Source organism: Notothenia rossii (genome assembly GCF_949606895.1).
Source record: "Notothenia rossii genome assembly, chromosome: 1".
Classification (NCBI taxonomy): domain Eukaryota; kingdom Metazoa; phylum Chordata; class Actinopteri; order Perciformes; family Nototheniidae; genus Notothenia; species Notothenia rossii.
The window spans coordinates 30,067,335-30,093,837 of NC_136912.1; the positions used below are offsets into that span (position 1 = coordinate 30,067,335).

The window sequence follows — 26,503 nt, forward strand, 5'->3', positions numbered from 1 at the left end:
GAGTCTTTGTTATTTCTCCTGGATGTTTGGACTTTCATAAAAGTTAAATAATCTTATTTCTGCTGTAAACCAACCTTACATGTAACACTTTAGCCTGAAGAAGCCTTTTAGTGACATTGAAGAGCGCGCTTTTGCTGAGGAGAGTTTGGATAGAGAACATTATTCCTTTTGCACGGATCTTTTCTACACTTTTCTGTCCTCCATTTATCTGAGACGGGAGTGAATTTATAGACGAGCTGCGGCTCCGACACGCGCGCCGTGTCTTGCAGGCTGAGCGCGGGGCTCCGGGAAGAAGTGATACAAACAACAAACATGAAATCCAGGAGTCAGGACCAGAGTTTTTCTGACTCCAGAGAGCTGGACAGATCTTACGACCCGCTCACAGGTATCAGTCTTTGTCCTCTTTAAAAACTATCTTGGAAACTGCTTTCCTGCTGCCCTGGAAAACAAAGATAAAAACAAAAAACAGCCATTGTTGAATTATTGTGTAATATAAACTTTGTATTATTGCTTTAACTGTAGGACAATATCATTGCGTTCTGTGAAAGCTGTGATTGGAATTTCCATTTTTTAATGATATTTAATAGCTTTAACGATTAATAAATTGTAAGAAATATTAAACAGATCCATTTAATGAAAATGATCATATTTAACAGGCCTATCACAAATACGTGATATTAATGTTGGTCATGTCGAAAAGAAAATGCTCTAAATATGCTATAAAAAGTAGAGTTGTCCTCGACTAAAAGAACAAATCATTCTCGGGCACAGCAATACAAAACTGGAACTCTCTACCAACTCAAATCAAAGACATACATGCACATACCACCTTCACAGCTCACTTAAAAACATGGTTCACTGAGAACTACACCTGCACATACTAGTCTGTGTTGAGTATGGCGTGAGTGTTACATGTTGTGTTACATGTTGTGTTACATGTTGTAATCATGGATGTTGGCCCTCGTTTCTGTTATGTGATTGTGATGTGCTATATGTGACATGCACTGTATGTAGTAACGTGTGTTATTTATTGTTCTCTTTTATCCTCACACCGGTATCTACTTGTCTTTCCTCCTTTTTATTTTCTTTCTATATATTTTCTTATAACTAATGCTGTTGATATATTATAATTTTAAGGGTGTCTATTACCATCTGGCCGGGGACAACAGCTGGAAATTAGCCATGTCGGCTAAAGCTGCACCATTTACTGTTTTTGTGACAGTTCATCGATGGGGACTGTCCACGACACTATAAATAAATAAACTAAACTAAACTAAACTAAACACATTATTTGATTATTATTATTATTTAACACTAATCGTTTTCATTGACGGATCTATAAAGCTGAGTTTCTCCTGCAAAATTCCCACTTGAAATATTGTGTTTAACTAATAAGTACTTTTGATAAGATTCTGGGAAATAACTTATTTAACATGAAAAAAGACATAAACTGAAAATAGCTTGCCAGACAGAATAAGCAAGTGCACTGTCTTGACAGTTAATATTGAAGTGGAAAATGCCGTTACTCAAATAAAAATAAAAGCAAGGGATTTTTTAAAAACTATTTTGGTAATCCATTTCTAAGTCTGAAGTTAAATGTTTTTACTGCTGTGCTTATGAGTCTAAAAGTTACTTAAAAAGAGATGCCAGGTTAATCTTTGTACTTAATGGTTTGTTGTTGTAATACACCATTTGGACACAAGAGGCAGCATATTCTAAATACGACTAAGAGTATTCATGTTTTCTTCAAGGTGGGTTTCAAGATCTCCGTGCACACTAAACACAAAATACTGTACATATATTATATTGTGTATAAGTCACCTACATTAAATTACGGTAATAACTATCTTTTTTGCAAGAAACGTATTATTATCGTTGCCACTTTTAGTCCTACTAGAACATGGAGAAGTTGTGCCCCTTGCTGCCGGAAAGATTATTACAAGAGCAAACACGTGGGAAAATGACTCTGCAAAAGAAAAAGCATCATCCGGGAAAACGTATCCTTTGAACGTCAAAGCTCACATTGAAGAAAACAGGATTGCTTTCAGTCCGTTAAAGACGTAAAGGGGTGCCATACTCCAAACCCTTGTGTCCCAAAAGATTATTGCAACAACAAACTCTCAAATAATCACCATCCAAATCTTCACCTGTGTCTTCTTTAAAAAAAAAAATCTTTACAAACCTGTTTACTTTACACCCGTTTCTTAGTCATGAAGAAAAATGTAGATAAGACCCAAACAATGTTTTAAGTTGTATTCTAATATAGACTTTTGACTGTTAGTGTGTTTGTGGATGTGTGTGTGTTGTGTGTGTGTGTTGTGTGTGTGTGTGTGTGTGTGTGTGTGTGTGTGTGTGTGTGTGTGTGTGTGTGTGTGTGATTATAGTATAATTGGATCAGTGAGGCTTCTCTGTTCGTCAGACTATTCAGTCTTTTATTTTCCTCATGAGTGCTTTGCAAAGACAAGTCTATTTAGGGATTAAGCATCACACCGTTGGTGTCTTTTTTCACTTGGTTTTGTCTGTCTTGTGACACATTCCAAAAAAGTATTCCTTTAAAAATAAACATATATAACATCTATAGAGTGGCACAGCTCTGTTCCCCTTGCAGGATCCTCCTTAACCACTGTTTAAAATGCACAGATGGCATACAGCTTTATTGGCTGATGTTTGTAGCCAATGAGATATCCATTCAGCAGCAGGTTAACCAAACAGTGAACAGGTGCACAAACAGTGAGGCTTTAGTTCACACAAACACGCCTTTTTATTATGGAGGGAAGCACAGGGGGGCTGTGGTGATCAACAACCTGAGACACAAAACTGTGTAACTGCAGTATTTGCTGTTTGTATCTATTGTATCTGTACAATAAGCATCCAACAGTCATGTCAAATGTATGGATGAAGGAAGCAACAAAAAATACTCATGGTAGAGAAAGGCTGTCAAAAATACATTTGAATGATTTATCAGCTGCATACATTAAACTGTGCAGTGAGTGTGTTTATGTGTAGTGGCTGTGCTGTGAGAAGAAGATTAACCTTTATTTACTCAGACACACAGTACAAGTAGGTGCACATGCATTATTTTGTTATACAGACAAAGTACAAATACAAACAGGCATTTTTGGAGAGGTCCAGAGCGGAGAGGCAGCCAGTCAGTCCGGCAGTTTGGGGTTCAGTGCTTTGCTTAAGGGGAACTCGGCAGTGCCCAGGAAGTGAACTGGCACCTCTCCACCAGTCCACACTCCATATATTTTGCATTGGTCGGGACGTGAACCGACGACCCTTGGGTCTAAGTCCCTACAGACTGAGACCCTGCCGCAGTAAAGCTGATTTTTTCCTCCTGGCTGTGTTTATACATTATAGACACTACATTTATCAAGTCATCACTTTCTACACTTCACATGTTACAGTGACTGCTGCTGATGAAGGGCCATGATGTCATGTTTTCATTTAAAGGGATAGCTCAACATAATGGGAAATTCACTTATAGTCTCTCTTTCCCACTCGTAGATGTCATATTAAATGTGAGCTATGTTTGCAGACAGCTCAGTTTAGCATTAAAGACAGGTGGACATTGCTCTGGCTTTCCTTGTTTTTTTATCTGCTAAAAACTGTGTAAAACAAAATGTTAAGTTGTAAGAAGAAATCAAGTATGGGACTATATATTTGCCCCCCCCCCCTCGTAACTTGGCAAGGTGTTGTTGTATTTCACTCAAAGGCCTTTGTACAGGTTGAAAAACAGGGTATTTTACGATCTTTCGAGTTGCTGGTGGATTTGACTACCGTTGGAAAGAGTACGACATACCATACTATGTCATTTTTATTTTGTTTCTAAACATTTGACTGTGATTGTTGTTTCCTGACCCGACTCCAGGTGTCATGTCCTTGGAAATGAACTGAGAATGGTTCATGTAGTGGGGTTTAGGGCCATGATAACATGAATTTCAGCAGTCGGGTCATATGTTTTCACTAGTTATTTTATGGTAACAAATAATTCACTATTACTTATTCACTTACTATTACATTTCTTTATTCACTAATTATCTGCTAAAATATGGTTGCTTGTTATTATTAGATAATAGTCAGGGAGGAAATTAAGCTTTTGTTTTAGAGAGCCATGGAGGTCAGCAAGCTGTGGTTACACTGTGGATTTGGAGGTGATTGAGAGCAATGTGCTTACATTTGATAAGAAAAAAAACCTACCAGCTGTCAGTTTGGGAATCTTTAATCCTAATACTGTGATTAACTAAATCTCCTAAACTCAAATTCAAACAGAGTTTTTCCTTATTTAAAGCCCTTAGTTTAGGAAGTAGTTTGAGGCCTTGGAAAGTCTGCAAATACTCTGACTTATTAATTCTCCCTTCAACATGAACTGAAATGCAATGATTTATGCCAGTCTCCCACAGAAAACCTGCCAAAGTGCTCAATAACCAACTGTTAACTGGTTGACTCCCCATCAAAGCCTTTGGACTCATTCCTTGAACTCTCTCAGTGCCTTTCACTTTTTTCCCTCCAAACTTAAAGTTAGTTTGCACCGGTGGATGAAAGTATCTTGAATGTGTCGATAACAGCAGGGACGGGCGTATCGATCCGCCTCAGAGGGCTTGCATTGGTTGCAATGGATTGTCACCAAAAGGGTCTCCATAGTGATGGAGGATCTCAGCTTCTGCTCAAATAACTCAGTTATCCATCAGTTCGACCCTGGAGACGTAACGTTCAATGATCAGTCTGTTAAGTGGGACAGCTGAAATGTTACTTACTGCTACAATCTGCCACACAGAGTTTAATACACAAAATATGTCGCATTTGCTTATACTGTTACATCATGCACACAATCCTTTATATTGGCTGACAGTGCATAGTTACATTTTGTCCAGCTGAGGCTTATGATCTTATGTAACTCTTTAAATAATGCCTGGTTCGCTCTGTTTTTTCCAGATTGCTTAACATCAAACAGCTTCCCTAAGAGAGCTTTTTGATAACTTGGAAAATATGTATATTTATATTTGCTCTGCACCCTGTCGCGTCTAAATATATCAGCTATAGACATAAAACAGCAGGGAGGTTTGATGTTGTTTCTGTCGTCCTGCAGAATGGCTGTTTGTGTCATTTTCCAATCAAATTAATCTGTTGTCAAAGTTGCTTTTTGAGTCGGCTTTTTATGAATATACATCTATTTATTATACATTGAAGTTTACATTTGGTACTAATACAGTTGAAAGCCACCACAGTCAGTTCCTAACACTGCTGTTGGTGTGTTATTGAAAGGGTTGTATGTAGAGTTTGCTTTGTTAAATAAAACTTTTGTGTGCTTTGGCCTTATTCATCTGTGTTAAATGTATTGTGGGTGTGTTTATTTGCCTTTCACCTGGTTAGGCCGTGGTGGTTCAGTGTCTCAGTGTGAAGTCTGGGTGCCACGTGGATCCTGTGAATCTGCTCTTTGTGCCATCAGAAACCCCTGTTTGACTGAAGCTGCTCATCCGTTAGAGCACTTCAATGCCTCCAGATTCAATCCGGTTTCAATGTTTCCCAACCATTGAAAACGTACAAAGAACTTAAACTTAAAAAAGTAGCCTTGTGATTAAAAACAAAAAAACCCCCTCTAAGACCTTATAATGAGAAACTTTGTGGAAATGGCATTCCATACATAGTTGTTTCCTGTCTGTATATCTTCTTCCTTCCTGTGACTTTGAGGCCTTATAAATGGGAAAACTTCTATCTGACTGTAGCTCAACACTGCCCTCTGGTGGCAGGAAGGATGCATACAGGTCCAGACGTGGCAACATGTTTGTTTAAAGGTCTCCTATTATGAAAAATCCTCTTTTTCATGACTTTTATACATAAACATGTGTCCCCTCTGTGTAAAGAGACTCAAAGTTTGAGGAAAAAATATTCCCCTCTTGTCCTGATACATTTATATAAAAACCTGTCTTGACAATGAGCTGATCAGATTTTGGCCACTTTGGGATGTCACAAGGTTTTTTTGGGCTTGTGTAACCATTAGCCAATAAGCTACCAAGGTAACACCCGCCCACTTTATCACCTGAATCTCTTCCTAGAGCACCATATTTAAAAAAAAAAAACCCAATCATCTCTTAGTGGGGCGTGGGGAGTTTGGCAGTTCATTTGCATTTAAGCTACAGCAGAATCAGCACTTTTGAAACAGGGCTGAAACAGAGGGCCTGTTTGGTATTTCAGCCAAACACTCCAGAGACATGTTTTGTATATATCAGAGACCTAGTATATATTGTTAAAAAAGTGTTTAATATGGGACCTTTAAACTTTTGTTGCATTGCAGGTCTCCCTTGAAAAAGAGATCGATGATCTCAATGGGATTCACCTGGTTAAATAAAGGTTTGAAATGAGTAGTGTCACCTCACAAAAAACAAAGAATAAATCAATTAAATACGGTGTCTGTATTCAAAGACACCTTCTGGTTAAAAAAAAAGGATTACAAACACTTCCTATAGCCTGTCTGAAGCATGTAGGTCACACTCTGACTGACCTCTCTATATCCAGTCATTCCCTCAGCCCTCACATGATGGACGCTCTCCCACAGCTTTGATCCGACAGGTCACACTGGTTCAAAGCCAGGTCAGCAAACTAATTTTTGAGCTTTAAGTTGCGTTGAAAAGTAATGAAAAGTATTTGGTTGTAGCTTGGCCAGCGTTGTATCCATCTAACATGGTGTTCCTAATGTGGGCCACTCTATCCACCGCTAATCTGTGCTGTGATTGGTTGTTTCCAGGTAATCCACCATCCAAACCCAACGAAAAGACCATAAAGCAGCGCCTCCTCAAACTTCTGCCCTGCTGTCGCTCTGGCTCCAGCTCTTCCATTACTCAAAGCAAGTGACACAGTCCATTATCACTTTATTCAATTAAATATTTTTGCCTGACACTTTTGACACTCTTTGACTTCATTGCTTTTCTGTATTTTTAGCACTTTCTCTATTTTCTCTCGACAAGGCATTTCATGTTAGGGAGTAACTATTTCATTTATCTCTCATGCAGGTAACATAAGTGATGATGACGAACTGTCGACGGTGCGTTACCGACCGGAGAAGATCGACCGCCTCGTACAGCAGACCAACTTCACCAAGAAAGAGTTGCAGGTCCTCTACCGGGGATTCAAAAACGTCAGTCAATGTTTGATTTGTGCACTTTTGAATTATTTTTACTGACCATATGGAGTGATATTGAATTAGATGTATGCATGAGAAAGCCGGTGTGCTTTCCGTTTACAGATCTGTTTCTTTCATTTGGCAGGAGTGTCCGAGTGGGGTGGTGAATGAAGACACTTTTAAAAGCATCTACTCTCAGTTCTTCCCTCATGGAGGTCAGTCAGATCCTATGGAGGCCCTTCTCAGCCAGCGAAAAAAAAAAATTAAACTTAGACTTCTAAACAAAGTAAAGACTGCTTTGTATTTAAAAAAATTATCTAAAAAAATGACTTATTATAGTAAAAATAAAGGGCAATTCTCTCAAAATAGTGAGTTATAGTATATGATTTTCATCATAATGACTATTAGTGTCAGCTTTTTCCTTCATCATATTGGCAGAAAATACCTTCCATAGTTATCAACCTCATCTATGTCATATATTTAAGCTTTATTCTCAATCTATTTACCAAGATACCAGCATTTTTGTGGTATTAAATGTAAAATATTGTGCATCTTCTAGCTTCATTGTTAAAGACTTTTAAAAACGACACCAGATGATATCGCTGTTTGAGTCCATACTGCATTCTTTGGATCACTCTTCTCACTTTATTTTCTCTTTCTATCTAGATTCAAGTATGTATGCACACTTCCTGTTTGAAGCTTTTGACACCCACAACAATGGATCGGTCAGCTTTGAGGTGACGTCTCCCCCCTTCACGCTATGCTGTCCAGCCAATAGTCCCCCTTCATTTTCTCCACTTCTGAGTTTCCCTCCTTTATGCTCCATAGTGACAACTCTGTCGTTTTAAAAGACTAAGATAAGACAACATCTATTGTTAAGCACTTAGTAACTTTGGTTTGTTACTGTAATCTTTGTCTACTTCAGTCTATACTACCATATGTCTACTGAATCGAATATTCACTGGCTTTACCCCACAGTAAATACAAACTTGCAGAGACCAAGAGAAGTGTAATATTTAGAAGCATTCATTTTTTTCTGATGATGGCTGTAACATATTTCTTTACCAAGACCAATATATACCAATATCCCTTTTCCTTATTTCCCTTTCCTGATCCTCTTGCTTCTATATTTATATTTTGAATCACTCCGACTGATGTCCTAATCACTTTCTGATCCCAATCCTAGCTCTGGTTTCTTTCTCTTGTTGTAGGACTTTATTGTCAGTCTCTCCATCATCTTGAGAGGATCCATCACCGATAAACTCAACTGGGCCTTTAATCTGTACGATCTCAACAAAGATGGCTGCATCACCAGAGAGGTACGTGAACCTCTCTCTCTCTCTCTCTCTCTCTCTCTCTCTCTCTCTCTCTCTCTTTGTCTCGTGTTATATGGGCAGCTCTGGGTGGCGCTTCATTTGTTCACATCTCTTCTCCTCCCTTCTCTTGTCCAGGAGATGACAGACATCATGGGCTCCATCTATGACATGATGGGGAAGTATACTTACCCCTGCATGAAGGACAATGCTTCGAAGGAGCATGTTGACAACTTCTTCCAGGTAAACACATATTATGTTGACGCCACACCAAATGATTCAGGTGTATTTGATTCGATTTGCTTTTTCAATTTTGGACTTGCAATTAATTGGTTTTAACTAAAATTGTGCTTTTAAAGTGTTTTACATCTCACTAGAATTATTCTGCTAAAACATTTGAAATGAATCCATAATAATCTGCTGCTACAACATGTTGTGGACTACAGTTTTTTAGGAATTTAGTTTGGCATTTTTGGTCTGCACCATCTTGTTTTTTTAAAGCGGTTTAAAGATGGTGGAGCCAGGAAGGAGCAGGGCACGCTAAAGTTACCAGATAAAGCTAACGCTAGCAAATGTAGCGAATGGGGCAAAAATGAGCAGCCGGCTCCTTGGAAAGTATTTTATGCAACAAAATGCAGAGCCACGCTGTGAGAGGGACTTCTCCATAAAAGATAGCCATGACCTAAAGCATAACCTGCTTTATTGTCTATTTTACTATAAATAAGACAATCAATCCGGTTGTGTATTTTCAAATTCCAGCGCACTCGAGCTGGTTTCTCCAAAATTACATAACCCACCTTTAAGACCATAACCTTAATATGAAATAGTCTACTGAGTTAATAAATTAACTAGAAGATAGGATCACTTTCTCATAGACTTCTATAGAAACAGACTTATTTTCGAACCAGTGAAGTGGCCTCCTGCCGGCCATTAGAAAGAATGCAAATTAAGGCTTTAAGTTGTTTCGGATTCACTTTTTAAGGTTTCCGCTGGGTGGCAACACTAAAAGCTTTCATGTTTTCCTTTTAGTTACCCTTTGAAAAATCTCTCCCTGTTTGTTATTTTTCAGAAAATGGACAAGAACGAAGACGGAGTGGTCACCATCGAGGAGTTCTTGGACACATGCCAAAAGGTCTGCTGCGTCCAACCATTTCAAATCCCTCTGCAGCTTTCTCAGGAGTTTAACTGTGTCCCCTTGTTTCTTCATCCAGGATGAAAGCATCATGCAGTCCATGCACATGTTCGACAATGTGATCTAAATCTTTAGGAACTAGATTTCTCTCTTCTGCGTGGACCTCATCTAGTTCTTCAGCCCCCAGAGGGAGTGAACGGTGCTCCTGGATCCTAAACAGAGCGGTGCAATGTCCTGAGGATATCTACACCAAAACCCATCTTCTCCTGAAATGTCTTTATCAAAAGTGTACAGGAAGGCCTCACACATGTGGTGTTTAAGATCTTGAGAAAATGTTCTGAGCAGAATGATTTGAACACGCATATTTAATGCTGTAGAAAAGCAGCTACATAAACATTGATGAACAGAAGGGTCAAACAAGCAGATATATGCAGGCTTCTCTCGAGGCCTCTTTACTCATTCACTTGTACTTTCTCTCTTGCATGAATGAATGTGCAGACTCAAGGAGCAAATTGAACAATGCTCAAAATGTTGTAGAAAATGTAAAGTATCACTTTTTGTACTCAGTTTTAAGGACAGCTCTGATGAAGGGATGAGGTTTGAAAACAAGCAATAATCTAAGAATAACATGTTTTTAAATCTGTCCTAAATGTTCCTATGAGATACGACTGTTCTCACCAATCACATGTATTGTAAAACCGTATACTGTGTGTGCATGATGTTCCGACTGGCTGTTGAAATGTTGATTTATTTAGGTAAGAAAGAACGATGATTAAGTTCAATAAAACGACCGTTGCTTTGCAAAAGTGTTTTCAAAAGTAGTTTTTTTAATGCCCAGCTGAAATATTACATCCAATAATGTCACAGTTCTCCTTCATATTGTTAAAGGTTTTCCAGCCACAGGTTTAGGTCATGTTATAGCTTTTTCTTTTGCAAAGGTAATGAACCAAAAGAGAGTATGATAAAGGCACAATCTATACTCTCAATTCCTTTGAATCTCCTTATTTAAAAAAGAACAGATCTAGGCTGTCTTTCGTCCCACAAGCCATCAAACTCCTGAATAAATTATGGCTAGGACGCACTGTTTACCCAGCTGGTCTGGCCCTGTCCCCCCTATTTCGCAAATGAGGGCCTATAGGCCCCTTGTCATGTCTGCCAATATCTGGTTTTAATGTGTGTCTATGTTGTTGTCAGTGACGTATTGTCTTTTCTTCTTTAAATGCCTTTGTGATGTGCTGCAACCCATTTTCCCCTCGGGGACAAATAAACAAATACTATTGTTTAAATCCTGATTTTCACTAATTAAAAAAAAATAAAATAAAATTTGACTTTTAGACTAACAGAATCCCTAAAAAACAACAACACTGACCCGAGTAAGCAAAAGCATTATTTTTAAGGTTTAAAGACTGAATATGTTCTGTTTTCTGATTCATTTGATATTAAAATTCAGTTTTAGCTGCTTCAAAGACTTAATGTGGACCTGATCGATCACATCAATGAGTTGTTATAAGCCAGAATACGTTTCAAAAAACATGTTCTCTGTGCTGGACTTTTCCAAAAATAAAACACCAATTATTCTTGTAGATAAAGGGAAAAAGAAAGAGAGAAATTGCTAAATATTACTTCATGTGCAAAAACGACTTCAAATGTGCATTTACATTTCATGCAACTATAAATATTTTCATAAATTGGAAAACCGGTAAATCATTGAAAACATGGACACCATTATGTTTAATATATCCTTTATTTTTATTAAACAAAATTTCAGTAAAAACTCTTATTAAGTAGAAAGACAAAATGTTCCCTGTCAGTAGTTCGCTCCGGCTGTAGGGCCGTCCCCGTCTACATCACAACACGTCGACTAAAATGTATTTAAACGTCTGTAAAACCACATCGTTGTTGTTCTCCATCTAATGATTACGGCCGCATAGAAATCGCTTCTAATTCAGCTCAGAGACATCTTTGTTATATTCTGCTAATGCCGGATAATGTGAACCTTTCCCAGTGAATAACTTATAAAAGATGAGAAAAAATTCCTAAAAAAAAAACAACTAGCGGGGGGGGGGCCCTACACACTGCTCCCTCATAGACCTCTCATTTGTTCATTCCTACTGAATTAGTGCCGCTAGAAAAGAGCGAGCGTGTGTAAAATAACTCTTTTTGGGTCAGGCGGGAGAAAGTTGACAGCATATAATGTCAAAACTACAGCGTAGACAGCAGTGTCTGTTACAAAGGCGTTAAGAAAAGAAACGGTGAGCATGTGCACCGTGCACGTTGAGCCACCTCCGGCAGTGTTTTCAACTATTACTCTTTTCCTTTTTTTACGTACAAAAAAAGAAAAAAGAAGGAAGCTACACAATTATCATCACAAAATAAAATCTCTTTGGCATAGAATACCCACCCAAAAGCGTAAACACACACGTACTCACAGACACACTCACATGCACACAGTCTTTTAAAAGGTTCTCTAACAGAAACCTAAAAGCATCGTCAGAGTTATAATCAGCAGAATTATACTATAAAACAAAGTTGAGCCCCGTTAAGATTATGAGTCCCGTACTCGGTGATAATTGCATATATTACATCAGGCTGAGCGCAGAGGGAATAATCTCTACGGACGACTAGATCTTCTTCTTTGTCCCAGTACGTCACCGTGTCCTACGCAAGACCTTTCCGTCTCTTTTGGAACTATAAGAAGAGCAAAGAAAAATGATTACTCGAGACAGATTTCAGTTTTTTGTCTCCGGGGAAAATAGGTCTGCATTATGTTTACATCGTAAAATAAAAAAACATTCCAGATCTGTATTACTTTTACAGCAATCCTATATATCATAAGTCAAAGAAAATGTTAGTGGAATTGAATTTCAGACTAATAAATACATTGGATAAGATTAGACCACAATAAGTACAAACTTGCTAAAAAACCAATACATGTTCCTTTGAAAGAGAGAAATTAACACAAACAATGACAAAAATATAGAACCTTTTCCAAAGATTACATTGAAATTATTTGAAAGAAATTACAAAGATTATCCTGGCATATCATCAAATGGATCACCACGAAAAAAAGTTCCCACTAGCCTCTCAGGGCTTCCGTAGCTCAAACGACTTATCTTAATACAGAATACCAGGAGATGTTTTGTTTATTAAATTGCTTCTCATCTGGTCGTTATTATTATTAATGATCATTCGAGAAAAGCGGATTAATTAAAACCAATCTCTCAGGGGGATTTTAAGAAAACAGATCCTGATTGGCTGAGGCAACGTTAGCTTCAACTGACCTTTAATAAGGGTCCGTTCTTTCGTAGGGCATATTGAACTCGTCCGGCATCATCACTCCCTCCATTCTGTCCATGTGCATGTCCCCTGGGTACGCTTCGTAGGATGCAAAATTAGGATCCATTTCTGCAACATAACAAAACATGTTTTTAATTTCTTTGAGATATAAATAATGATCTTTTGATGCTTAAATTCTTCTTTCGAGATGCTTAGTCATTATTTATAAGTTATCAAGTCATTCATTTTAGCTACTTAGATATTATTTTAAGATAGTCATTTTGACATTTAAGGTTATTATTTAAGATACCTAGTCAACATTTTGACGATGTTTTTCCTTATTTAGAGATTCTAAGTAGGCATTTTCGGATACCAAGTCATTTTTGAAAGACTTGCCCAATGTAATGACTAATACAATCTTCTTTTCCAAATGATGTCAATGGGCTTTCTTAATTTTGCTTCAGCAGGGCGGCGTCCCGTTAGCAGATGACAGCACGTCACACTGCGGTCGCTCCCTGTGGTGGAGTGACCCGGTGCTGGGGAATGTGCGTGCAGATTTCAGGCATAGTTACTCACCTTCTGAATAGGGTCCATCCATGGGGAGGCTGTTGTGGGCCTGCGGCGGTAACGAGAGGACAAAGGTCAAATAACTCAACACTTCAATATAGACAGTTTATTTATAGTCCTTAAGGGATTATTAGGATAATTTAATAAAAAACAGTTTTCAAAACCAATTGTTTGCAGAATCTTCTTAAATACTGATGTCAGCATTTTATAAAAGCTGCCAAGATTTAAACCCAAAGAGTTGGGAGGATTTCTAAATACATTAAATAAAAATAAAAATAATTGTCTTTATGTCAAGTTGTCAGTGGAGGGCGCCAGACACTCACCAACTCCCATGCTTGGGGGTCGAGTTTGAACAGGGAGTGTGTGAGCTCCACCGACACTCGCTTCTTGTAGTCTGAGTTCTTGTCCTCGGAGATGCGGAAGAGCACAGCTGCTGCGTAAGTAGCTGGAAAAAAGAAGGGAAATATTCAATCATGTACAAGAACGACCACTCCTTATAATAATACTTGCAACAACAGTAATGTGCTTAAGTGTGGGTGTATCAAAAAGGGAGACAAGTCCAGAAATGTTTGGCTGAAAAACACCAGAGGAGTTCTCATGCTAATAACTGAGTCACAACATGAGAACTACCTGACGCATTATTGATCAAATCATCCAATAAACACCTGGAAAATCTTATTAAGACTTTAAATCTTGTTTGCTTGATCATTTTTAAAGTCTCACATTTTCTCGTACATGCAAATCATAAAAAATTCCAATAAAAAAAACCTTGAGCAAGTACCCAAAGTGTTGTTTAAAATCTTCCACTTTGCAGTATTTTATGATGGGATTGTATCATTTTGTCAACCATCAGTCATTCTGAAATGCAGTGGAGTTATAGTACAACGTCTCACCAAATGGTGGCCACACAGTGGGGTAAACTTGAGAACATTTCCTGTGTTCCTTTCCACCTATGCCTGAACGCTACATTACGCCGAGCTAATCGCAGTGCATTATCCTACCGATGCCCTCGTTGTTGGAGTGCAGCAGGTCCATCAGCGGAGCCGACGCCCCCTCGCTGTCGATCAGCTCTGCCGACTGTTTGTCCAGGGCCAGCTCGCACAGCACCCCCGCTGCCACGCGCTTCACGTTGTCCACTGGAGAGTAGAGGAGCTGGAGAGAGGGAGGAAAGGATATAAGTTACAAAATAAAACACCAGGTTTGCAGTGGAAAAGGTTTTTTGCTTAGGAAGGTTCTTAAATGGGTAAGATGACCCAGTAGTACCGAGGTGGCAGCCATGATAACAGAATCTGAATGCTAAGGAACGGAGCTTCAATGTTTCCCTTGCTATCTCCTTTAGTATAGGACTTAAAAGGGACGATACTTTAAAGAAGGAAATGAGATAATACCATATAATAATTATTTGCAACAACGACAAACAAAGATCATTCCAGTGCTTAATAAGCATTTTTTAAAGGGGCCCAATCATGCTCTTTTGGGTTTGAGTTATATAGGTCTTTGTGCATGTAAATGGTCTGCAAAAGCTACATTCCCAATGTTCACTCCATAAGGAGTTTCTCTTGTTTTGGCTATTCAACCCAGGAAGTTAATTTACAAGACTAGGAAGTGTGAGAGATTGAGTTTCTTGTGTTACCTGAACAAACAGAGGAATGGTCTGCAGGTTGGCGATCTCCGCTCTGTTGATGGGGTCTCTGGCCAGGATGTGCAGAGCTCCTGTGGATCCCTCCACAATCTCCTCCATCCTCACACCATCCTGGGGGGCGGGATGAGAAGAGGACATGTTACTCTGGTTTAGAGAAGTACCTAAATAATTCAAAACTACTCGTTTCCACAACCAACACGTAGTTATTCAGTAACCCTCTCGTACCTGGTATGTCTGCTGGGTGGAGGAGCCGTGTTTCTGGGCGTCCTGGTGGGCTTTGAGCAGCAGGTTGACCAGGCGGGGGATGGCTCCAGCGTCCCTCAGAGGGGCCTGGTTCTCTGGGCACAGGGCCAGGTTTCGGATCAGGCCGACCACAGCCTGCAGGGAAGACACGGTCATTATACTGAGCACAGATATTGATCTTCTCTTTATAAATCAGCACAACTCTGACAACTTCAAGCTATTATATAAGAAATATGAACTAAAAACAAAGTTTCCACCCCAGGGTTATGTACCTGGGCTGGATTCAGGATAGTATAATTGGAAAGGAGGACTTCTACCTCTTTAAAATCTTGATACTAGCGGGTAAAAAGGCCATCACACGGAACTGGTTAAAAAGTGACCCTCCTGGACTGGGTCAATGACTGGACATTGTTGAAGACATTTACTATGGAAAGACTGACCTACTGCCTAAAGACTAAAGCAGCGATCTGTGAACAATGCTGGGAAAAATGGACAGAGAACAAGGACAAATAAAGACTGTAAACATGGAGTAGTGTGGTCCCCTGTTTTTTTTTTTTCTACCTATGTAGATGTGCGTGTTATATATTTGTCAAATGAAAAATAAAGAGTTTAAAAAAACAAAACAACGTTTCCTCCCCTGAAGCCTGGTCTTGTAAAACATACTGTTCCTGCTGTTATGTCATTTCATGCTCCTTCAGGCTGATTGAGACTCTGGCATCCCCTCTTTCCATCTGTCCGCCATTCCCCCCCCAGACTCTCTTCCTCTCCCACCAACTCCTCTGTGTTTGTTTCACAGTCCTTCACTAATATTCCCTCTAACCACCTGCCTACCTCTGCTTTCCTCTCTGGAGCACTTTCTCTCTCTCTATTCCCCTATACCTATGGGCTCAGACAAGGGTTGGTAAGATTGAGCCTTTTAAAATGATACACAATATAAAAACTAAAAACTTGATGCATCATTTACAACCTTAAAATCTTAGAGCTTCAACGACTAGTTTATCAGCAGTAAAATAATAAACTATTTAAAAAATGGATTCATTGTTAAATCATATAAAAGGGGAATAATTGCTGCTTTCAAGCCTCCATTCTACAAGAATTAGCTGCTTTCCTTGGCAAAACAAACTGGGATGGACATTATGGACTTTTTTCTACCAAACAATTCATCCATAATTAAGATGAAGAGACTGCAGCTTGAATGTTAATGAACATATTTTTTAGTTGTCGCCCTAAACCAAGACTCCCAACTCTTCCTCCCTGTTCTCTCAGTACCTTGATGACGGGCCAGTAGTAGGGCTGGTTGAGCAGCTTGACGATGGCGGGGATGCCGTAGTGCTGCCTCACGGCGTGCTGCGCCATCTCCGCCTGCTGGTGGCGTGATGTCAGGTGGCGCAGGGCGCAGACGGCAGGCTCGACCACATCCTCCTTCTCTCCGGCGCGCAGAATGGCGTGGATCAGCGCCTCGACGCCGTTGCCCTGGGTGACCTGAGTCTTGTTGTGGGCGTTGTTGCATGTGAGGTTGGACAGGATGCCTGTGGAGCAGGTGAGCATGTTGAGGTCGTCTGAGCTGAGCAGACCTACCAGCACCTGGAGGAGGCCTTCCATACCCTCCTGCAAAGGGAAGAGAAGGATTTCAGTGTTAATATGAGACTCCTGGAGCATGGATTCATGTCATTTAGTAATTGGTCATTTCTTTTCTAGCTGTTTTTTGTTTTATACTAAATGAATCATTATTTAGTGTAATTATTTTAGTCAAGTAATTGTTTATGCTTTATTCTGAATGCAGTTTTGGGTACCTGGTGATTTGGTCACCTGGTGATAAGTGTATATATTGGAGACAGGTGGGATTAGGATACCAGCATGAGCATATGTTTTTTTTAAACCAGCAAAACATAGGAAAAGCCACAGGGAAAACCATCGCACTGTAACTTGTATTCATGTATATGTGTTATTCATGTTTTATTATCTTTGCTCTTAAATGACTTTTTTTGAAATGCCATTTTATAATATGTTTCTGCTGCACTATTTCTTAATGCTCTTAATGTCTTTCATTTTGTAAAGCACTTTGAATTGCATTGTGTTGAAAGGTGCTGTATAGGGCTGAACGATATACCGTGTCATGGCGATAACCGCGATATTCACATCGCAGGGACTTGCGATTTTTATTTTAGATTTTTTTTTTAGGGCGTTCGATATTAAGTAGGTCAATTAACTCAAACACCTCATGTTACAATTATTTTGCTGCTTGCTACAAAAGGAAAACTTGCGCGGCTCTCATGTCAGGGGTACTTGAGTGGAGTGACATGCAGGCTCTGAGTGCATGCACAGCAAACAACTATTTCAGATGCCTTTGCCGGTGTTACACCATATGAGAAAGGTTCAAAACGGCATAAAGGAGCTGGTGTATAGCTGTTCTTAATTTTATTTTTATAATGTTTAAAAGATGTCCACTACTTTGCTGCTATTTGCACAAAAAAGGTTTTAATTGTGGAATAAAAAGTTAAATGACCTATTTGGTAAAGTATGTTAATTCCATAATGTGATGATGAAGCTTCCTATAGTTTAATGTAATACGTTTAATCTCTTGGATCCCTTCTAGACACCACTCTTCTTCATTCACAGATGAACCCCCTTATTTGAGGGTAAGCAACCTGCATTATCATGACATGTTAGATCATGACTTAAGGTATGATGAGTCAACCAGTTAAGATCCAGACGTCCGTGACTAAAATCCTTCATCCGGTTAAATATAGTTAAAAAAAATGCAATATATATCGCAGGGGAAAAGTTTTTTTCAATATCGTGCAGCCCTTGCCTTGTTCTTTATGTATTTTATTATTAGAGTACAACGACATAAATGCACCAAAGGATACTCTTGCCTGGACATTGAACATTTGTCCTGCGAAAAATTAGCTTTCTGGTGTCTCAGCGGCATATCATTTTCAGTTTGATCAAAACAGAGAATTATTTTAGAAAGAACAACAAAGTAGAAGTGGGTGTGGACTCATACCTGCTTTGTGGCGGCATCAGAAAGGTTCCTGAGCGTCCACAGACAGTTCTGCATCAGACGCTGGCTGGAGCCTTGGAGGTGATTCCCCAGAGCCTGCATCCCACCTGCAGGGAACACACAGGTTAGATCCCTCAGCAACATCTCATTATTGTTGGCTTCATGAAGCGCTGACATAAAGTCCCCACACCTGTGCGCCTACACACAGGTGTGCGTCTACACAGGGAACATGTGTTACATACCAGCCTCTACAATGGCGGGTTTGTTGCTGGGGCACACAGAGAGCACTTTGAGCACACGGCTCGTGGTCCACAGCAGCTTCTCATAGTTGTAGTTTCTCATGATGTGAACGAGACCCTCGGGACCCCCGTTTGACAGAATGATCAGCTGTGAGAGAGGGGGGGGATTGCGTAAGCGAACAAAATCTGACAAAAGTTGTTCGGGCAGATCAGTAAATCATCACCGCAATAACCACACCTAAACCTCACCGTGCCAGCAGTTCTGTTCACATGCCACACCCAAAACAGAAACACATCGCCAAACAAGCCTAGCAACTTCTCAGGTTACAGAACGTTGCAGGTATGAAGTAAGATATGTACTGGCTAATACACACCTTGCTCTCCTGGTTGCCGTAAGACAGCAGCTGCAGACAGTCCGTGGTGATGGCCAAGAACTTGGGGTTGCTCTTCTTCAGCAGGGGAACCATCTTCTGCAGGCCGTCGGCCAGACGGACGGCCATCTTGGCTCCTTCCTGGTGCAGCAGCAGGTTGTGCAGCGTGGTGATGGCGTAGAAGAGCACAGACTCCATGGGAGAGCTGAGGGAGGGGAAACAGAGGGGTTAACGGTGTATCAAAGACAGAAAGGCTTGTCCAGTGGCCGTACGTAAAGGATAAATGTCCTACTGTTAGATCAAATATCACTTCCAATGTAATGAATAATTGTAAGTAGCTTTGATGTTTACTGTCCTCCTATTGAAGCTCATTTTGTCATACTTCATTGTGCAATCTCATACATTGTCCATAATGGCAGTCAACACACTCACAGAATATGCTTGAACGAGATTAGACAGTGGCAGAAACAGAAGGTTCTCCACGAGAGAAAAGGTGGTATTTGGACAGGAGGATCATGAGGCTTTTTCTCATGTCAAAATTAGCATTATTTGTATTCTATAAGGGTTTTCTTCTGGTAAAGTCAGTACTTTAATTGTGTTAATCTAAAAAGGTGTTGTCTCTTCTATATCTTTAAAGTCATCTTTGGGTATTTTACAATGCAGTTCAATGTCGGTGTTTGCATATTTGAAAAAGGATTTGGTGAAAAAAACAAACATACAAAATGGAAACATTTGCTTTGAATCTCATTTGCCAAAGCCAAAAAGGTATTTTCTAAATCAAACAAAAAAGTGTTTTAGGAAAAGTTTACTTTCCATACCTGAAATCTAAGAAAATGTACATTTTTGCAACATATACTAACATTGAAGACAACAACGAGGGTCAAAGTAATAAGTGACTGAAATAACACCCATTATCTCTTTGTCTGGGCGTACCTGAGCATTCGGACCAGGGCGGGGATGCCTCCAGACTTGAAGATGGAGAGCAGACCCTCCCTCTGGTGGGACAGGTTGTGGAGGATGGAGGCTGTGGCCTTTGCCGTCTCCATGTCGCTGGTGTTCTGCATCGCCCGCACCACCGCTGCCACCATCTGTGGGGACTGCATCATCGCACGCCGAGATGCCTCCTTGCGTGTCAGCTGGTTGACGATCTGGGCAGCCTTTCCGACCACCACCTGAACAGAGGGGAAGAGTTCATTTTTATAATGGATGGAAAATATTCCAGGCAATTAGAAGTGTCTGATTTCAATGCTAATGCTATTAGAAATTTGAATTAAAAATGATAACATTCTAAACGATGCCTTCAAATGACCATCACATTTTTTCAACTTTTCAAAATGATGAAATATTTGATTTTCAATAGCAATGACAATAAAATAACCATTTGTGTATAAATTACTCAACCGATGTTACCTTGAATTCATAAGGAAAACGTTGTTTGTCTCACATCCCTTCAAAATGAAAAAAATGAGTAGTCTTGATGAATTTAAATAAATGTGTGCAGCTACAAAAAAACATCTGTGTACATACTCTCAAATAACTCAATAATAGCTTTTTCATTTCAGTATTTTTGAAGCGTTAAGCTGTTACAACACAAGCATCATAAATAGCAAGATTTTAGCAAAAATGCTTGCGTTGGTGAAGAAATGCGTATACAATTGAATAAAGACCTTTGGTTAACCGTTTTTAGACTCTTTGTTCATCGTTGGTGAGTTTGCTAAAATAATTGTACATAACACAGGCCTTGTAATTGATACACAAATGGTCATTTTGCTGGTTTAGATTCCTTTAAACTGAAAATCTGCTTTAGTTGGATTGAGGAATAGCTAATTGCAGTTAATGCATTGATAATACATTCAATTGGACTCATTAGATCTTTAATAATGTAATAAACAATATGACATTTGACCAATGCACTTATTCCAGGTTGACTGTGTGACGCTCACCTGGTCCTCGTCATTGAGCAGCTTGGTGAGCTCGGGCACGGCTCGTGTTGCCAGCTCGGCGTCGTCCTGGTAGTTGATCAGGTGGATGATGGCCATCTTCAGCATCTGGGAGGGCTCGGCCAGCCGCTGGACGTTGGTCATCTGGGACGGGTCTATCTGAGTGGACACGATGGTGGTGCCTGACTCTACCGTCTCTGGGAACATCGCAGCCCGCACACGCTGGGCTCTGGTGAAGTGAGTATCCACTGAAGAGAAGAAGAGGATACATAGGCGATGAGATCACAGGCTACATGTGATTGAGGAAAAGCATCATGATGGGTTAGCCCTGGCTTGTTTTCTTACCGGGCTGTTCCGACATGACGGTGGTGGTGGTCGTGGTGACGTGCTTGGAGGAGCTGTAATCGCCGTCGTCTCTCACTGTAGTAGCTCCAGACTGGATGCCCGAGTCGAGGCCATACATCGTATCTTGCCACTGCGTCACCTTTGACGTGCCATCGGCCTCATACACTGCAGAAAGGGAGCCATTGTGGGAAGTGATGGTTCAGATTAATTTAATAACAAGTTTTATCATCATGGACAGAGGGTTTTAATGAAAAACATTGCCAGTGTACCACTGTTTAATTTCTGCATCAAATTAAAAAGGAACCCTGCTGCAAAAATAACCTTCCGTTGTTGAATGTGATAAGGAAGTGACCTCAATATAAAACATCTGAAAACAATAGTTGGAAGAAGGAAAGGTCATGATCAAAGAAACAAGTCTGCTTTGTAAAATGAGGTAATACAGGCAAACAAATTCACTTGAAAATGCATGTAGGGCTGTAACTACTGATACTATTAATCATCTATTAGTCTGCCAATTATTTCCTGATTAAAAGTTTATTTGTTTGATCAATAAAAAAAAGTCAGAAAATATTGTAACATGTCCATTGAAGTTACTCAAAGCTCAAGCTAATATCTTTAAATGTATTTTACGACCCGTCCACACAGCGGCGTGCGTTGAAAGCTTCACCATTCACTTTGAATGGGATGTCGTCACTTTTCGCCAAACTGCATTGTGGGTAGCGAAGCGGAGCGTTGCTGGCGTGGCTCGCTGGAAAAGTTGAGCAATGTTCAACTTTTGAAGCCTCGGCAGAAGCATCAGCCAATCGAATCATATGCCAGTACAAGCCCTAGCCAATCAAACCGCTGCTTGTGTGTCAGGGGCGGGAGATTCATGTAATTGGTTGTTGGTCGAGTTTCAGACACGCCCGCCGGCAAGCTTCAACGCACGCCGCTGTGTGGACGGGCCGTTATTCTCTCTCCATAAACTTAGATATTCAGTTTGATGTGAAATAAAATCAGATAAAAATCAGGAAATCTCCATATTTGATAGGCTGAAAATGAGCACTTTCTACCTTTATTGCATGATCAATTATTTGTCAAATAAGCGATGATCAGTGAGCAATTATTTCTCTTATCAACTAGTTTAAAAAAAATCTTTAAATCACTATATATTTATTTGCAGAAATGTGGGAAGATAAAATTAAGACTAAAACACACAAAGACTTTCAAATGTTTTAATAGCTGAATTGTGAGATACTTACTATGCATTGCCATCCTTGCCTCCAGTATTCGTCACAACGATGGAGCGAACCTGAAACACAAAAACAGGTAAATATGTGAGTCATATCTTTTTCTATAACAAGGATAAACTTTACACACCTGCCTCTCCCCATTAATACATTAATATTCCAGCAAGGTGTCTGCCTCCTCACACAATGCTGTCATTGGGTTTTTAAATGCAACCCGAGTATGGCAGTTCAGCAGATGACCCCCCCGCTCCCTGCCGTGCACCCTGACCTGAAGATGACAACACGGAGCGGCAGCAGAGGCTCATGGGAGAGGGAGGCGGAGTGGGCAGAGAGACAGCTGTAAGTCAGGAATGCTAGGCAGCCACAGTGACCTTTCACCCCGGCCCCTGCCCATATAGCTGTGGGAGCAGCCTGCTGCTGACGCAATGAGGAACCTGCTCGTCAGGTTTCTACACCGCTGGGGGAGTGCGTGTGTACAGACAGTGAGCAAGCTCCTTTTCTCACACCAATAAACCTCTTTAAGTTCCTGCAACTTGACATTTTACTTCCGTTTGTCTTATGTCCAATTCTACCATCTGTAAGACTGACCTGCCTCCTGGGTCTTTTTTTATAGGCATCTCGTTGAGTTTTAATTCAACAGTGCTGCAGATTGCGTAACGGCCACGCTACTTGTTGGTGCAAGTTTGGTCTGCACCACCTAACTTCTAATACAATTCTTCTCGTTACATTAACTCATGTATTCAATCCTCACCAGGATATCTTACTGTATCTCTTTTTTAACCACGCTTAAATGGGAATGTACTTAAATGCATGCAACTCCGATGCAAAGTGTGAATCCCAGACTTGTAAAGAATATTCAGTGAAGATAAGGCAAACCATGTTGTTCCTTTAGGAAAATATGTCACAAAAATGTGATCAAACATTGCCACCTTTTAGCTGTAACTAAATGTAATCGCCATGTTTTTTTTCACACAATATCCTCCTCATGTTCTAATCGCCTTAAAATGAAGACAATCCCTAGACATTGTTATAAGGGCCAAAAATACCCTCTTATGTCAGACCATGTTTTGCGGCCTGTCTGCAGGCTGAATGTCACCCAACACATAAACCCTCTTCTCATCACAGAGAAATCTGCATTCCTAATGGCCGCCTGTCTCTGGGTGCAACATATATGACAGATGCAGTACAATGCATCCACTGTGCCGGTCACAAGTGTTTTCAGATGTCTTTCGGTAACTGACAGGATGTGTGTCCGTGTGAGTGTTTGTACTGTACATGTACAAGTTTGGTATTTGCGGATTGGTCAACAAACAAAAGGGTTCAACATAGACTGAAATGTTAGAAAGGTGGCCATGACAGCTTACAACATGATTGCATGAAATAAGCGTCTACAGTTATGTTCCTTCTTCAATTCTCAATAAAACAGCTATCAGATACCTCAGCCAAGGCCTGTAAAAAGGCCTTGGCTGGTACCATTCTAAAAGAGGAGAGTTGTTTTTACGACTTCAGTGTGCTCAAGAGCTTTAAGTTATAATATGGAAACATCATGTAGGCTACAAAGAAGAGGTGTTGTCTTTTATTGCTCCGAGCATTCAGACAAAAAGTGAATGGACGTTTCAGAGTTGTTGCTCAGACTAGTTGGGTTTTATCATTGTGCGTTACCCATAAAACAAATTTGTTTACACCACATGAATGAAGCACACTTATTTCAACTCCTATATTGAATGGGTTGTTGTTACTTGTCCCTGCTACACCCTTCCACCAATGAAAATCAACTCAGTAGTGTTTTCATAAACTTGCCAACTGACAGAGGTAATAAAAAGGTCAGGGATATGAATCATAACGTCAAGCTGCTGTGTTGCACAAAAAGAGCCATAAACCCCCAAATGACCACCTTTACCTGAGCTTGCATGCAAACTCCCTCACGGTAGCACAACCTAAAGGTGCAGTAAGGGCTGTAATCAGAGTTGATCGATGGGTTTGGAGGACAGGAATTTGAACAAAGCTGAACGGCTTGGTCCCTCAGCATTACACTGGAACTCTTCATGATGTTAGGCGCCACTCCCTAATCTTTTTTGCCCTCTGGGTTTGCGTAAGGACGTGTTGTGTAATGTTCAGTACCTCGGCTAGACCCGCCCACTTGTTCTCCCCTTCGAGCTGTGGTGGAAAACCATGACAATAAGTGTGTGCTCTGCATGTTCCTCATTAGGTTGTCTGTCCTCTCTTTGATATTTGATTAGGCTAGACAAGTCCCCACATGGTTTTTGGGCCTGCGTAATTACAATATGCATTTGCTCTGAATATGTTCTTTTGGTACCTACATGTCCACTTATCTAACGCTCCCTTCACAGGGTGCAGCAGAGAGACTTTCAGCAGTAGCCAGTCTGGCACAAGATCCTGCAGGACCAGGCCCCAGAGGTCTGTCTGAGCTTGCAGCTACATGCTACCTTCCCCCCAATGCACTGACTCATGAGACAGAAACTGTGCTTACGGTGTATCTCTAGTTCTAACTAAAAAGGTGTGGCCTCTTTTCAACCGAAGCACGGAGGATTGTTCATCAAGATACTAAGCAACTGTATCTATTCAATCAAAAACACACTAAATCTGACACACCCCAGATTTAAGTTCAGCGTAATAATTGATCTACTGCTGAAGGCACACCAATATAAAAACAAAGCCTGCATGACTTTGTGTTTTTCGAGCTTGTACACAGCGTGTCTCCACAGAGCTTTCCTTTTCTTTGTAAATCAGGGGCAGTGTTTGTGCAGTCTTTTTTTTTCCTGGGCGAGGCAGCGGGTTCATCCAACTGTTGCAATGCCGCGACACGCCCTGCATATCGCCTAGGTTACCGAAACTCCGCTCAGGCAATGTACTGTGGGGGTATTTATCTGCTGACCCATCTGATGTTTGAAGCCATGCTGGCTGGTTGGCTGATAAGTGCTGTTGCCTGCTGGGTTTTTTCCTCATCATTTGGTTTTTTCTTTCCTTCCCCGCAATGCTCATGACTTAGCTCCAAGCCACGAAAGTGGAACAAGATAACTCAAAGCTTTGATTTAAAACAACAAAGATTCAATTTTCTTTTTGTATATGTAAAACTGAGTGTCAAGGCTTATCTGCCGATCCCTCCTCCATTGTTAAGTATGACTAAAAGCCGTTGCTTGTATTGTGTACTTCTGACTGGACTTTGCTCTCTTCCAGTTAATGAGTGATGCATCCGTTCACTTTCACTGTACATTGCTCCATAACCGTCTTTACCGCTACACAAACGCTCAAAAACATGGAAGCTGCACTGTTTACTCTTCAAAGACCACCTCTTACACACATCAGTTCCCACTATCTGTGTGGATGACTTTAGAGGGCTTCTTTCTAAAAAAAAACTGCACAGTTAAGCAGGAATGTGTGTACAGTGAAAGCTGCCAGTGAGCGAGTTGCGACAGAATAGCAGAGATGGATACTGTTGAGCACCCGATGTTGAAACGCTGGTGTGACATTCCACACTGATGTAGTGTATTCATATGTTCCGTGTTGACGCGTAAATCTTGCGCTGCAGAAAGTGCACGCTGTTTCACCCCCCTGACACTAAACTCTTGTAACCTCCTCATTACTCACTTGTATATCCCCGAAACTAATAAGATACTATGAGCAAAGGTCTGCTCTGACAATGGATGAGCAACTCTGTTCTCAATCATGAGAAACTATTCACCCCCCCCCCGCCCCTCAGGCAAGTCAGACAGGGAGTGCCTCCCCAGCAGTGACAGGCTCCCAACAAGGGTGTGGCAGCAGAGTGTGTGGGTGTGTGAGTGAACAGGGTGAGGCTGAATACACCTAATTGCTAAAGGAGGTAAACTGTAGATTCTGACACGTAATTCTCCTCAGTAAATCATCTCAATGATTAAGAAACTATGTAACAAACTCAAACTGCAAAACACTCACAGATTTGTTACTCTGCTGGCCTAAGCTGCTCTTTGCATCACAGCAGGAATGATTCGGGTCAGGGAAGAGGCCCAGGGGGCTGGAGATCTACTCTGGTTGTATCCCAGAGTGGCTCCGAACATTCATTACAGGGTTTGCAGTGATTTCTT

At 40.5% G+C, this 26,503-nt stretch overlaps 2 protein-coding genes across 4 annotated transcripts in view; one reads left to right on the forward strand and one right to left on the reverse strand.

Moving 5' to 3' along the window:
• Window positions 1–11,634, forward strand: LOC307018607 (A-type potassium channel modulatory protein KCNIP2-like). Its single transcript, XM_079648929.1, has 9 exons — window positions 1–385; window positions 6,746–6,844; window positions 7,011–7,135; window positions 7,266–7,335; window positions 7,787–7,857; window positions 8,332–8,439; window positions 8,572–8,676; window positions 9,503–9,565; window positions 9,645–11,634. The coding sequence occupies exons 1-9, from the start codon at window positions 313–315 to the stop codon at window positions 9,690–9,692; spliced, it is 762 nt and encodes a 253-aa protein (XP_079505055.1). The 5' UTR covers window positions 1–312; the 3' UTR covers window positions 9,693–11,634.
• The window catches only part of jupa (junction plakoglobin a), a 22,732-nt gene continuing 7,519 nt past the window's right edge, over window positions 11,291–26,503 (reverse strand). For 2 of the 3 annotated variants that reach the window (XM_079648667.1, XM_079648666.1), the window contains 15 exons: window positions 22,434–22,483; window positions 21,193–21,357; window positions 20,851–21,095; window positions 19,841–20,079; window positions 18,911–19,112; window positions 18,540–18,684; window positions 18,301–18,404; window positions 16,563–16,901; window positions 15,276–15,428; window positions 15,042–15,161; window positions 14,410–14,560; window positions 13,732–13,853; window positions 13,418–13,457; window positions 12,847–12,970; window positions 11,291–12,253 (listed from right to left, as the gene is read on the reverse strand). In XM_079648667.1, coding sequence (XP_079504793.1) covers window positions 12,849–12,970; window positions 13,418–13,457; window positions 13,732–13,853; window positions 14,410–14,560; window positions 15,042–15,161; window positions 15,276–15,428; window positions 16,563–16,901; window positions 18,301–18,404; window positions 18,540–18,684; window positions 18,911–19,112; window positions 19,841–20,079; window positions 20,851–21,095; window positions 21,193–21,357; window positions 22,434–22,446 — 2,160 coding nt within the window. In that variant the 5' untranslated portion in view covers window positions 22,447–22,483 and the 3' untranslated portion in view covers window positions 11,291–12,253; window positions 12,847–12,848. Of the gene's footprint in view, window positions 12,254–12,842; window positions 12,971–13,417; window positions 13,458–13,731; window positions 13,854–14,409; window positions 14,561–15,041; window positions 15,162–15,275; window positions 15,429–16,562; window positions 16,902–18,300; window positions 18,405–18,539; window positions 18,685–18,910; window positions 19,113–19,840; window positions 20,080–20,850; window positions 21,096–21,192; window positions 21,358–22,433; window positions 22,484–26,503 lie in introns of those variants that run through there. The other variant, XM_079648668.1, reaches the window with a different exon arrangement.

What these genes read in the sequence shown, in the direction of transcription:
- LOC307018607 (XM_079648929.1), top strand. Translation starts at nt 313, where the DNA reads ATGAAATCCAGGAGTCAGGACCAGAGTTTTTCTGACTCCAGAGAGCTG. An exon ending in CAGCTCTTCCATTACTCAAA is followed by an intron (nt 6,845 to 7,010) that starts GCAAGTGACACA and finishes TCTCTCATGCAG; the next exon opens with GTAACATAAGTGATGATGAC. An exon ending in TCTACCGGGGATTCAAAAAC is followed by an intron (nt 7,136 to 7,265) that starts GTCAGTCAATGT and finishes TTCATTTGGCAG; the next exon opens with GAGTGTCCGAGTGGGGTGGT.